The sequence below is a fragment of the Mercenaria mercenaria genome, chromosome 8 (genome assembly GCF_021730395.1).
Source record: "Mercenaria mercenaria strain notata chromosome 8, MADL_Memer_1, whole genome shotgun sequence".
NCBI lineage: Eukaryota > Metazoa > Mollusca > Bivalvia > Venerida > Veneridae > Mercenaria > Mercenaria mercenaria.
The window spans coordinates 24,987,232-25,002,249 of NC_069368.1; the positions used below are offsets into that span (position 1 = coordinate 24,987,232).

At 34.0% G+C, this 15,018-nt stretch overlaps 1 protein-coding gene across 4 annotated transcripts in view; it reads left to right on the forward strand.

Annotated features, from left to right (window-relative positions):
- The window catches only part of LOC123522847 (dynein intermediate chain 2, ciliary-like), a 37,213-nt gene that overhangs the window by 20,483 nt on the left and 1,712 nt on the right, over positions 1-15,018 (forward strand). For 3 of the 4 annotated variants that reach the window (XM_045300317.2, XM_045300314.2, XM_045300318.2), the window contains 10 exons: positions 1,751-1,838; positions 3,176-3,337; positions 4,460-4,704; positions 5,709-5,798; positions 6,406-6,493; positions 9,799-9,944; positions 10,685-10,809; positions 11,029-11,128; positions 11,691-11,824; positions 12,606-12,657. In XM_045300317.2, coding sequence (XP_045156252.2) covers positions 1,751-1,838; positions 3,176-3,337; positions 4,460-4,704; positions 5,709-5,798; positions 6,406-6,493; positions 9,799-9,944; positions 10,685-10,809; positions 11,029-11,128; positions 11,691-11,824; positions 12,606-12,657 — 1,230 coding nt within the window. The remainder of the gene's footprint in view (positions 1-1,750; positions 1,839-3,175; positions 3,338-4,459; positions 4,705-5,708; positions 5,799-6,405; positions 6,494-9,798; positions 9,945-10,684; positions 10,810-11,028; positions 11,129-11,690; positions 11,825-12,605; positions 12,658-15,018) is intronic. The other variant, XM_045300315.2, reaches the window with a different exon arrangement.

A 15,018-nucleotide genomic window follows, 5' to 3' on the forward strand; every position in this document is an offset into this window, starting at 1 on the left:
TCTTTAAATTACACAGCAGGTAAGCTGTTTTTTCTAGACATGCTTTTTTATTTGAGCCACACCATGAGAAAACCAACATAGGGCATTTGCGACCAGCATAGATCCAGACCAGCTGCATCTTCGCAGTCTGGTCAGGATACATACTGTTCGCTAACGTTTTCTCTAATTGCAATTTGAAAGCGAACAGTATGGATCCTGACCAGACTGCGTGGATGCGCAGGCTGGTCTGGATCCACGCTGGTTGCAAATGCACTATGTTGGTTTTCTCATGGTGCGACTCATTTTGTTTTATCCATTTAATGATACTAATTCTTTCCAAAATGTGTGATCTAACACGAAATTTTATTTCTATTGACCTAACTGAGTGTGATTAACTTTTTTCATTTTCATAGATTAATGTGTTTTCTAAATGCATGTAGTGACGTTCTTAAAAACCTGAAGTAGAAGTAAAAAATTGCAGAATCTCTTATTTAGTTAATTGTTTGCCAGTTTTTAATATACATGGCATATCAAATCATTGCAGATTTAAAATACATTGGAACTCTCTAAACTGTAGTCCATGAAAACTGGAGACCCCTCCAATTTACTGAGCAGTTGTCCTGATCCAGAATAAGTTCTTCTCCTGTAGAAAATATGGTAAACTCATAAAGAACCTTTTACTTTGGTCTAGAGGCTTTGTTTTTGGTTTAGAGAGTTCCATTGTACCAGACATTTTGAACAGCAGATATTGCATGCAGTTTTCTGCTTTTGGACTCGAAACAGATTGAAAAGGGGAACAAATTTTGACATCAAAAGAAATCTTAATACCATGTACTATGTTTGTGCTTTTAACAGAAGGATTAGCACAAAGTTTAAGGCATATTTATATATATTTCTGGTAATTGGTATGCAGTCTAAAAGAAATACTTCTAAGATCTGAAATTCAGTTGAAAAATCATGCCATTGAACAAGATAATTATTCTTACAAGAATGAAGCCTTTTTGTAGTATTCTTTCAAAATGCTTGCTCTAAGAGAGAGGTTTGACAAAAATTCAATAAAATCCATCAGAAAATCTTTTTAGGCATAAAGCAGGGTCAAGCAAAACTTGATTTGATTTGGTCTGTTTGTGAGGGATGATGAAATGGGAAACGCACCTCGGACCCTCTTACACTGGCTTAAGCAGAATTCTGATACCAAAAACACTAAATGTACTCAGTTTATTAAACTTCAAAAGATTAACTAATTTTGCTGTATTTATTCTCCTGTCAGAAAATAAGGGCTTGCTTATTAGATTCTTTAGTGCTTGCTCACTCTAGACTTCAGTGAACAGATAATAAAGGATTAAATGAGAAGTTTGATGTAACAAAGTTTTAGTAATAACTCTTTCCTTGAACATCAACTTTTTTCCAATTAACTTTTTTAAAATCCTTTCTCTGCCATATGGATATGAAAAGATAAAAAATTCTTAAGCATATATATGTGTGTTCCCTCTGTATTGCCTACATATTGTTAACAAATGTATTTAAGAATAGGATGTCAAAATAAATAATTGAATATACATATATCTGTATAAACAGTTACAAAATGTTACTCTTTGTTCAGATCTTGATAGGGATTTATGAAGCATTTGCCATGTCCAAAAACTGTTTTGCCTGCGTGACATTAAATGGATATGTTATTCAAAGAAATAATATTTATAAAACATTACTACATTGTATATAGATATTCTCATTCTTCAGGAATTGACCAACTTTTAACTTTCTTTTATTCCAGGGAGATGATGTTTCTAGAATTTCTAAGGCATCAAAGATTATAGAACGTATGGTGAATCAGAATACATATGATGACATAGCACAGGGTAGGTATAGACCCACACATTTTTTGGTTCAAAAAGTCATCATCAACAAATTTATATCCTTGCAAAATAGCTGTTTTCATGAAAACCTTAAACTTTTATGCCCAGCAATTAAATGTTTCACAGTAACTTTCTTTAGCCGAATCAGAATTGAAAATATTGATGTTAATGAAATATTACTCATTAGGACAAACATTAAGTGACATCACAAATGACATCATACATTGACATTTTAGGTGTAATTTTATCAGAGTTTCATAATCATTATTCATGGTATATTTTTAGCTTGACTATTCGAAGAATAAGTAGAGCTGTCCTACTCACCACGGCGTCAGCGTTGGTGTCGGCGTCAGTGTCACACCTTGGTTAAGTTTTTGGTACCAGACTGTCCACATTTAGACAGTCTTTTGAGATAAAGCTTTGAAACTTTCAACACTTGTTTACCATCACCATGTCCAGTTTTAGGCAAGAGTACATAACTCCATTAAGGATTTTGGCTGAATTATGGCCCCTTTTAACTTAAAAATCTTGGTTAAGTTTTTCATACCAGTTCATATTTTGTGTAAAGTGTTTGACATATGGCTTTGAAACTTTTATCACTTGTTTATTATAACAGTCTCTATCTGTAGGCAAGAGTACATAACTCTGTCAGCTATTTTGGCTGAATTATGGCCCTTTTTGGACTTGGAAATTGGTACAATTTTCTTACAAGTCAGCGTTTTGTCAAAACTATTTGACATAGGCTTTGAAACTTTGAACACTTGTTTATCATCATGATTTCCATCTATAGGCAGGAGTACATAACTCTGTCAACTATTTTGGCTGAATTATGGCCCTTTTTGGACTTAGAAATCAGTTAAATTTTTCATACCAGTCAATATTTTGCCTAACCTGTTCGTCATATGGCTTTGAAACTTTGACCACTTGTTTACCATCATAGTCTACATATGTAGGCAAGACTACATAACTAGGACAAGGACTTTAGCTCAGTTATGGCCCTTTTTGACTTAGAAATTAGTTAAGTTTCGCAAACCATTGCATATTTTGTCTTAACTGTTTGATATATGGCTTTGAAACTTTGAACACTTGCTTACCATCATGGTTACACATTGCCATATAGTGCAAGACTTATCCAAATCCACAAATACAGGTGCATTGTTTGTCTTATCTATTATTTTTCTTTTGTCTGAAAATCTCTGGTAATATTTTGACACCATACTTCCATCGATTCTTCCAATAGTCGAGCGCGCTGTCAACAGACAGCTCTTGTATTGTATGTTAGGAGTAGGCATGTGAGACATATGTTCTTGAATTTAATTATTGAAACCTTTTGCCTTTAGATTTCAAATACTGGGAAGATCCGTCTGATGAGTATCGTGAAAACGAGGGTACACTGTTGCCGCTATGGAAATTCAGCTATGAGAAAGCAAAGAAGTTGGCTGTAACATCACTCTGCTGGAACCCCAAATATAAAGATCTGTTTGCAGTGTCTTTTGGATCATGTAAGTAGTTCCTCTTCAAATTTGGTTGCAAATATTGCATTGGTTCATTTTGATTGAGAAGGGGCTTTGTTGTCCCAATTGTGATCCCAGTCTTTGGGTTTTTTTTAAAAGAAAACAGTGTTTGTAAATTTTGGTTAATTTTAGTACATTGTAGTGGGAAAAAGGAGGTCAGGTTTGTTATTTTGGTAAGCTACATGTAATTATGTATATCAGATATTATATATTGAAATTTTAAACAGATTTAAAATGCCAGTATAGATCAGATAATGATCTATAGTGTAAAGGGACTTTATGTCTTATATACTTTTAAGTTAAATGAAATGTATGGTTGCTATGGCAATATTCTAGTTGGTAGAGTATAGAAGTATGAAAGGACTTTTGGTTGTATTTTTCTTTTGAGTTCTGTCAAAACTCTGGTTGCTTTTGCAACATTATTGTTGACAGAGAACTACAGTAATAGCCTCCAAGTTTAAATCAAAATTGTTGTTGCTATTACTTTTTTATGTCTTATTTCAAAATGAATCAGAATCAGAATTGATATGGCAAAGTTTGTGTTGGTAGAGGACTATAGTATGAAGGAGCTTTACATTGATGTTCTCATTTTAGTTTAAACAAATTATGGTTGCTATGGCAACATTCTAGTTGGAAGAAAACAAGTTTGAAGGAACTTTAGGTCTTACATTTTTTTTTAGTTTAATCTAAACTCTGGTTGCTATGGCAACAGTTTGGTTGGTACAGGATTATAGAATAAACTTTCAAGTTTAATGATGGTTATTGTTGCTATGATGACATATGAAGAGACTTTACTTTTAGTTTACTCTCAAGTTTTATAAAAAAATATGGTTGCTATGGCAACATTGTGGTTGTTAAGAGGACTGCTGTATGAAGGAAAATTTCTTCTAGTTACTGTTCTAAGTTTGACAAAATTATTGTTGCTATGGCAACATTGTGGTTGCTACAGTAATATATTATTAGTATCTCTTTTACAGACATTTATGGAATAACAATGCAATTATGTTGTATATTTATTAAATTGTTGTAAAGTTTTATCTTTCTTATTTAGTAGCAGTCAAAAAGTACATAACTAAACCGAAATATAGCACAATGTTTAACTGTTAACAGATGACTTCATGAAGCAAGCAGGTGGAATGATTCTGTTCTACTCCCTGAAGAACCCCTCTTTCCCAGAGAACATTTACGAGACAGACAGTGGTGTCATGTGTCTTGACGTACATCCTGAACACCCGTACATGGTGTGTGTCGGTTTTTATGATGGTAGTGTTGGAGTATACAATGTAGAAAAGAAAGATGGACCAATGCATAGATGTACAGCCAAAAATGGAAAACATACAGACCCAGTCTGGCAGGTGAGAAGATAATACTGACTATCAATTATTGCATACTAAACAGGAGTTCCCAGTGTTTTCACCACAGCTGAAAAAAGTTTGCCTTACCATTCAGTGTGTAAGATGACTCTTTAGCTGCAATAAGATCATGAATAGCATAATTTATGAAATAAAGCTTAAATTCATAATCTACAATAAGAAAAATGTGCTTAAAAGAAGGTCATTAGTAAGTATGCAAAAAAATGTCTATACTTTGTTGCTGATGTAAATTGGAATATCCGACTCTCGTACAACTGTTTGGCAGTAATGAGGCTTTGCAGAGTTACAGCCTGACAGTATCCTCAAGTTGGATAATCTGTTCTGTGCCTACAACTGGTGTAACATTCTTACATACTCGACTGTGTTAACCTTACATATTGCGTGATAATTGAGCCGTGCCATGAGAAAACCAACATAGTGGGTTTGCGACCAGCATGGATCCAGACCAGCCTGCGCATCCGCGCAGTCTGGTCAGGCTCCATGCTGTTCGCTTTTAAAGCCTATTGGAATTGGAGAAACTGTTAGCGAACAGCATGGATCCTGACCAGACTGCGCGGATGCGCAGGCTGGTCTGGATCCATGCTGGTCGCAAAGCCACTATGTTGGTTTTCCCATGGCACGGCTCAATTATGGGCAGAATTCAGAACTTCACTGAAATGCCATTACGCACAAAAAGTGTGTTATAAAAAGATTTATTTGTTTTAAATGAGGTTATCGTGACAATACAAATGTTAGATTATAAACAGCCTATTTCCGTTCAGTAATGGGTGTAGAATAGAACTTAAATGTGTATGATAGCATGAATAAGCAAAGCTGATTATTGGAAAATCTATCAATGTATATTTTTAGACTGATGTGGTATTTTTAGAGCTTGGCATATATGTATATGCTACTGATTTTAGTTAAAAGCTTTGGTACAGGAATTGTTTATAGGCAAATTCAGGAGAGATATTATTGACTAAAGTTCATGTCATGATAATTTGTAGGTGAGATGGCAGAAGGATGATCTAGAAAACAACCACAATTTCTACTCAATCTCCTCAGATGGACGGATAGTACACTGGACAATCATAAAGGTATTGTCTGTTCATTTTGAACTACTGACATGTTTTTTGTGGTAATGATTTTATTGAGATTATTTTACTTCAAGATTATATAATCAAGTTTGGAGGCAGGAATGCAGCTTACAATTGATTGATTGTATCATTTTGCTGAAAGGTAGCCAGTCAGATCTGCACATTTTAAAATAGTCTCCAAACCAAGTTTTATAGTTTAGTGCATAGATTTAACTTAATTGAGTCAATGGACATGGTTAAAGCCTAGAGAAAGAAGATGATCTGTTAGGTAGAATACATGTGTGCAAACTTACAGCTAATTAGACTAAGTGTGCATCTTTTAAAAGGAAAGACTTACTATTAATTGCTGTCCTTCATTGTCAGTATAAGTGCTTGGTTTAAACCTAGGGGGTAGACCTGACCATCCTTGTTGAAAGCTTTATGACAGTGTGAGGGCTCGCAAATTTGTCTGCATAAAATTTCTTGGTTTCTGTTAAAAAAACTTGACTGTTTCATGGATACAAGCAGTGATTAAGTCAGTGACAATTATCATCTACATGTATATCAGTGTTTTTGATTTCATAGTATCTATACCCAGAAATAATTGCTTTTAAATTTTACTTTTCAGAACGAATTAACATTCCAAGATGTGATCAAGCTTGCCATGCCTGATGCTCCAGCTGAGGGTCCTGATGGAACCAAAATCCAAACAATTGGTACGGATTTCTTTTTTTTTTTTGTTGTTTTTTTTTTTGCCTTTGAATTGAATGTTGAAACTAGGCTGAAAAGAATTGAAGGTGTCAAGTTGCTGTCATTGTATGATGAAGTAAAGAAGTTTCTACAGAAAGAAAAGGAGAAAACAAGATAACAGCATGGACATGGAAGTGAAACATGGTGGCAAAAAACATGGCAACTGCATAGAAATGGAAGAAGTGTCAAAGCGATTGCATATAAATGGAAATGATTCATAACAATGCTATAGAAATGGAAATGAATCATGGCAACTGCATGTTGATGGTAAGAAACATTGAGACATTATGGAAATAAAAAAAGTCAAAGTAACAGCATATAAATAGAAAGGAGTCTTGGCAACAGCTTATAAAGGGAAGGGAATATGGCGGTTGCATAAAAATAGAAAGTTACAAGTCGTGGCATCTGCATATAAATTGAAAGGAGTAATGGGGATAACATATTAAGCAGAAAGAAAACATGGCTACTACATAAGAAAGTTGTTATGCCAATGGCATATCATTAAAAAAGGAGTCAATGAACAATTATAGAAGTAGAAAAATGTCATAACATCTGCATATAAAGTGAAAGTCTTAGGACTTTTGCAGGGCACTGTATAGGAACAGGAAGGTACTGTATTGACAGCAAAGAAATGTAAAGGAACTCTGGTAACAACATAGAAATGGAAAGTACCTTAGTATCAGTATAGGAGTAGACAGAAACCATGGTGAAAGCATAGAAGATACCAGTTATAGTGAAGTAAATGAATAGAAAGTTAATCACGCCAACAACATAGAAATAGACCTGTAGACACCATGGTGGCAACACAGAAATGAAAATTTGTGTTCAGAACATATGGATACAAGCCATATTAATAGGATAAAACTAATAATTACCATGGTAACAATTTAGAGGTATTAAGATACCAAGGTTACAGCAGAAACAGAAAGATACTTTTGCAATAGCATAGAATGGCCATGGTGTATAAAAAGAATGATACCATGGTAACTGCAGAGGAAGAGAAAGTTTTTATGGTGATGGCAAGTTCCATGGTTACCCGTAATAGCATAGATATAGATGTAGGCATTATTGCCCCAACACATTAATTTAAAGAAACGTGGCAACAGCGTTAAAATTGAAATAAGTCAAGGCAAGGCTATAAATGAAAAGGAATTTTGGTTATGACATAGAAGAAATGGAAAAGAATCATAACAACAGAACATAAATTGAAAGCAGGCATCGCAGTATCATAGAAATTGGCAAAAGTGGTCATGGCATCTGCCAGTTGTAAGTAGTAATATCAGCTTAAAAATCTAAAGGAAACATGGTAACGATATGAACAAAAAGCAGCTGATAAAAATAGAAAGGATTTATGGTATCTGCAGGCATCATTACAGCATAGAAATGGAAAGGAAATTTGGCAGTGAAATAAACAGAAAGTGAGTCTGCATATAAAATAAAAGATTCCATGGCAATGACTTAGAAATGGGAAAACAGTCATTGCAGTTGCATATAAATGAATGCAATTTATGGTGATATAAGAATTGAAACAAGTCATAGCATCTGTACTGGCATGCAAGTAGTCCCCGGACAGAAATCACATATATTTCGTCCCCAAAAGCTTAAACAATATCAAAAATAAAAACGATTAACATATATAAATACCTTAGCTCCGGTATTACCAGTTTAGGGGTTTTCCTGTGAAATGACGTCACGTTCGCGGGGAATAAGCGAGGCCCGAAAAGGGGTCTGTAGAACGTCAAATTTTAACATGCTCAATAGTAATGCCCGGACACTATTATTTCATGAACATATTTATTGGGAACTGCCCATATGAGCTTCAATTATGAAAAACACAGATGATACTTTATATAACTGTAAAAAGATCAAACGTTTGAGTCAAATTTATTTGTCCCAGCCACACGGAAAATTGCGCTATAAAAATAGAATAATCATGCTTAAGTCACGGGCAATAATTGATTAATCGAACAAATTATGAAATATTTTGGCATATTAGTATTGTTGTCACAAAGAAAATAAGTTTTTTTAGTTGAACGTGTATGTATCGTCTGCTAGTCGTGAAGTAAAGACATGTAGCCTTAATTTTAAAACCCTCCAGACGGGCCTTTCTTGCGCATGCGCAATAAAAACGGAAGCCCCTCCAGTGAAAATGTAAACAAGTAACCATGCAGAAGGATTTCCACGATTATTATATGCATATGATTACCTATAAAAAAATAAACTTGATAAACTTCTCCAAAACAAACGTCTGTATGATTAGGCATAAAAATATGTAGACGAATCGCGAAATTAGAGCGTTGCGGGAACGTGTCCGGTGACTACTGCTGTCCGGGGACTACTCGCGTGCCAGTATATAAAATAAAAGAAGTTGTAGTGGTCGCAAAAAAATCAAAATGTACCAAGGTGAAAACATATATGTTGAAAGGGAACATGGTAATGGAACAAGAATAACCATGGTTACAAAAAGATGGAAAGGTATCATAATGACAATATAGAAATAACAAGGAGCTGTGTTCAATAAACGCTTGATGCCCCCGGTGGCATCCTTGTCGAAAACGAGGTCAAGTCAAACTGAGGTCAGATGATGTCTGAAGATGAGGAATGGTCACAGGATACATCTGCATTAGTATCAAGTCATTCTAGTTAGGGTTATTGATGATAGACGAAACGTGTCCAATTTTGTTAACCTCGTACGGACGGACGAACGGACAGACAGGACAATCACTATATGCCTCCCACATCAGTAGATGCCGGGAGCATAAAAAGGTACCATAGTTACACACCATGGTAACAGCAAAGAAATCAAAAGGTACCAAAGTAACAGCAGACATAGTGATAGAATGGTACCATTGCCACTGAAAATACGTGGAGAAGAAAGTGGGTCATAACAGAATAAGGGTGTGAATGATAACCCATATGGAGGATCAGTGCTTTAATAGAAACATAGAAAAGAAATGGAGACATTACAGAGAAAAAATTAGGAAGTAGAGCCATTGTATAGAAATGTAAATAGATCGGTCATTGCAAATAACTCAAGAGAAAGTGAAAAAAAGGAAATTTGAAATAGGCATTGAGGACAAATGGGGACAGAAATTGGCATTTACAGAAAAAAAACAACAGGGAAAATGTTTATTTTATAACAGCTTATTTATGTGCTGCATCAATAAATATAATGAGGATTACTAATATAGATTCCTTAAGAATATTTCAGAAGAGTCTATAAAGTGCTAGTAACATACTTTGATTCAGTTTCAGTTACCGTATATTTCAGGATGTGGAACTGCATTTGACTTTCATAAGAAGAATGACTATATGTTTGTTGTTGGTTCTGAAGAAGGAAAGATTCACACATGTTCTAAAGCTTATAGCAGTCAGTTCCTTGACTCGATGGATGCTCACAATATGGCAGTTTACAAGGTAAAATCTGCAAAATATGTTACAAATCTGAACATTTTTTTGTCTAACTTGTTATTGTGTGGTCACTTGATTTTTATACCACAAAAAATGTACATTGTAGTATCAAAGCCCTTGTAAGTTTTTTAACCATTTTGTGTAAAGAAAAAATGAGATAACAAAAAAAAAAATAAAAAAAATAAAAGCAAAAGTATTTCAAACTCTTAGAATCTATGGTTGGGTAGAGATTTGATACATGAAATTATTTCTTATAAGAAATTTCTCAAGTCACAGATTGTTAAAGCCACTCAGTTTTAAAAGTATGTCATTTGTTGCCATGGCAACCTTGTTACTGGTATTGCTGGTTTATGTTTAAGGCAACATAGTTGTCTGTAGAAATAGTGCTTGGATATTCAGTATCATTTCCTTAACACCTTTCTTATAGTGACAGGTAATCAAAAATAACTTTGTGGTTTTAATTGCATATATTAAAGATATGACTGTTAATACACAGGGGAGTGTGTGCTACCATGCAGATACTGTATCCTCGTGATGGAAAATGAGCAGAAATAGAATAAAAGTGACTTAGCATTGGGAAGTTGGTTTTTGACTTGCAGAGATCCAAGTTGTTACTGCCTACTGCCACTGGTTGAAAATCCAGTAATGCTGCGGACATAATCTAACAGAAATATAATTATAAATGGCACTGGACCCAAAGAAACCTTCTTGTTTAGTCTTTCAAGTAACACACATGTATATTACAGGTGCGTTGGAACCCATATCATCCAGATATCTACATAACCTGTAGTGCTGACTGGACTGTCAAAATCTGGGAAAGAGGAAATAAATCTGCAAGTGACAAAAATGAATCTGCTGATAGTGCTACTAGGTAAACATCTTGTTTCTCTTTATGAATATGAATATACAGCTTGTATTTGACTCCCATTTGATATGAATTAAAATCAACAGTTGGACTACTTTCTTTAATGATGATGTCAGCTCTGATGTTATGAGTGTGTCTTGATGTTGCCTTTGAGCTGATGTGTGTTTTAGCGGAATAGTTTATTCCTGTGCTTTTTTTCTTGAATATGTCTTCATTTTATTTCAGGAAACCATTGTTTACATTTGACCTGAATAACTCCGTAGGTGATGTTGCTTGGGCACCCTTTTCTTCCACAGTATTTGCTGCAGTCACTGCTGATGGCAAGGTTAGTAAATTATTGCTGAAACTAAAGTGCTTATGCTGCTGAATGTAAACACTTGTAAGTTTGAATAAAATTCAGACCAGAACTCCACAGGAAGCAGGGAAACAAGTTGTTTTTTTCTAGCCTGCTTGCAATGAGCCTGACAAAGTCATCAACTTGGCTGTTAAGTGTATGCATGTATCCATCCGATTTTGTTTGGACAATAACTTCGACATGCATGTAGCAAGCTTTTGTGGCACAGATGTATATGGTTCTATCTAGAGTTGCATCTGGTCCTTTACCCACCATCGATAACTTTGATATTTGCTATTTGGCCAGAATTGTGTCCATATAACCCAACAAAATGAAGATGTTGGTGCTTTAAAGTATTTGTGAAATTCTTGCATATTTTAAAACGTGATTGAAGACATTTTTAACTGTAACAGATAAATGAATTGCTTTGTTTGAAAATAATACAATTAGTTCTCAGATATCTGTAAAATAAAATAAACTTGTGATTCCAATTATAACAAAGAGAAAAATCTCATTAAATCTCACAGTAATGAGATATTGTATTGTGTTTCAGTTGTTTGTATATGATCTGAATGTGAACAAATACGAGCCACTCTGTGAGCAGATGGTTGCACAGAAAAAGAAGACAAAACTCACACATCTAGAATTCAACCCTCAATATCCTATAGTCATTGTTGGAGATGATAGGTATGTGTTAGAAAATTCCTGGTTCCAAGGCTGTAAAACTTTGTTTGACCAGGCTCATATCTACAGCATCTGATTGGCTGTTTTGTAACACAATTTTGAATTTGACCAATGGCTTAATTGCATATGTAGACTGGTTTACAATCTTATTTTTTGTAAGTTTGAAAATGCATTCTTGGTTGAAACTCGTATTCAGTTAGAAAGAAAATTCATGTATAAAACTTATCACTGCAAACAGTCTTAAAGTTGCAGATAGAAGAATTGGGTCTGAACTGGTTTAGAGAAAAAACTTGCATATGTCTGCACCTTTCTATACGGAGGAATAAATAGTTTACGGTTACTGTCTGGATCTGGGCTGTTTAAAGTTTTTGAATGTCAAAAGCTGCATAGCCAAAATGCATTCTTTATATTTACAATCTGTATTTTTCCCCTTTCATATCAACTTAATCATTACAGTACTTTTAAAGAAATAGATCTAACATCATATAACAGGCAACTTTGTAAAAGATACATGTTTTTAGAATAACGTGGCGTATGTAAACAATCACAGCCAATCGAACATTGTGACCTTTTAAATACTCTGCCTTAATGGTCACATTAGTCTTGGTTATTGTATTGCATCAGCTAACTAGCTTTATCTCAGGAAACATGTTTGGTGTGTGAATGTTGTACCGCAGACAGACAGCAGACAAATGCTGCAATGTGTCTCAGATGAGCTTTGATCATTCTATAAAAAGTGCTTAATCAATTTTCACTTCTCATTTCCATGTTTTCTGTTTTACAGGGGAACAGTAACCAGCTGCAAGTTATCGCCAAACTTAAGAAAACAACCAAAGGTGAGTTAACGGAGATAATCATTCGTAAATCTGCCTAATATTAAAAAATCCACATTGGATTTGGTGCTGTAGTGATTTCTAATAGAAAGTAGACCCAACCTCTTTAATATGGTCAAATAAAGCGTTGTAAATGTTATCATTTCAACATTTAAATTACAGGAAAAGTCATAACTTTACTATTGAAAGGTTATTGGTTCCAAAGAAGGAAAATCTCAAGGCCAAAAATTTGGAGACAAGTCTCCAAAGGCAGTCCTGTGACTGGTCAGTTTTGTTCTTGAGTTCAGGATCCATCAATCAGAAGTTTGAGTTTTTACACTGATAGAATGATTATAGTTTTATTCTACAATGTATATAATAACATCCTGTTTCAATTTAAAGTCAGAGGAGGAACAAGATAATTCTATTACAGCGTTATTTATTAAGCTTACTGTAAGTTAAAATTTCTACCATAAAACACTGCATGAATAGTCAAAAAAATTTTTTTTTTAGAAAAATCACTGTTTCTTTCATAATGTAATTTTCACCAGATTTCAGTACTAGACACAAGAATTATAGTAATTAGGCATACCTGTTACAATAACTATTACATTCAAGGTTAAAACAGTGCATGCATAGTTATTTATTTTTGAACGCCAGTTTTCTGAATTGTATTTTCACCAGCATTCAAATTACTAGACACAAGCATTGTTAGTATTTAAACCATTGATGTTTATAATAACTGTTGAAGACAATAAGTTTAAGTTCAAGGTCACAGATTTCTGTTCAATAACTTGAGAATCACCTGACCCATACCCTTCAAACTTGATTGAACATGATTAAGCTTATGAAGAAGATAACCTTTGTTGTCTTAGGGGTCAAAGGTGAAAGTCTTGAAGGTCAAAGGCCTGAGCCTTGAACATAGTTTCTGTTCAGTAATTTGAGAACCACTTACCCGCACACTTCAAACTTTCACATTAACTGATAAGTAACACAAGTTATGATGATGATGATGATGATGATATTCAGTTGTATGGACATATTTACAAGCTGTAACATTAAATTTCTATACAGTCCAATTTATAAGCCATACAGTTTGATCCGAAAACCCACAAAGTAAAATAAGTGGTCACCTGGCTTAAGCATGGGGAAAGACAATTTGATAAGCTAGGCTAGACTGTACAGAGAATGATTTCACAGTTGCAGCGATGAATGTGGAATGTGAAAAAACCTGGACCATAGGAATAAATCTAGTTGACTCCATGATTTGCAATTACCCATATGTAACTGGCCAATGAAATTCAATGGTACAAACTGCTGGTTCAGTTTTTAGCACAGGCTGTGGTTCAACCATGGTGTTTCACAATAAGTGGGCAAAAATTACTACTATTATGACATAACGAATGATACTCTGCATGGCACATGCACAAATAAGTACAAAATTTAGTATAGCTAAGTGTGCTTGTGTGAAGGACTTTCAGAGAAAATGAAAAGTGAAATACATTGTACATAACATCAGTTACAGAAAATCGATAGGAGAAAAAGAAACTGATTTAATTACATTGTATTAAATGTGATCTTTTTAAATGTTGTCGGCAAAATTTTTTATACATGGTTTTTACTTAATATCCAGTGGTTAAAGAATCGAGAATGTCTACCGTATACATGTATTTCAAAGTGCAATGTTGACCAAAAAAGTCTGAAGTCTACAGTTTAGACATCTAACTGCAAAGCTTATGGTCATTTATTATTATGAGTAGTGTTTAAATGTGGATTTCTGTTTTTATAGTTTGACTATCATATAACTCAAGTAAGTGAAAGTACAGAAAATGTTGTATTAAAAAACCCCTCCCCAGTGTTGTTTTGATACTTCTTGTAATTTCATGCATTTTGTAAAAATGCAACCAAATGGCACATGTGGTATTTATTTGTTTTTAATTATCTACAAATGAGTCATTATAATGTGTTATTTTTAGATTCCTGCTGTATACAAGAATACCTCTTTGGTCGTTTAATGAATTAACACAGTTCAATTTATACAGACCAGTTACTTCCAGAAAAGTGCTGTTTTATTCTTTAAGAGATTTCAGATTCGCATAGAAGTCAAAACCTTTTTTCATATGTGTGATCACATTTTTTTAATTTCCTTTTATTTCATTTTCACCGTTTTTTTAAAAGCATGTACCGTATGTTTTCTTCTGTTCTTTCTTGAAGAATTTTAAGAGCAAATTTAAAAGTATTTTTCCAGTATTAAACTTTATGGGTTTTTTTCCAGGTGTGTTAGTTACATCTTTTTGAGTTTTAAAGATATCTTGAATTGTTCTCACTTTATGAGCAGAAATGAAGTCTTTATCCCATGAAAATTTGCAAAAATAATTTCTCTGA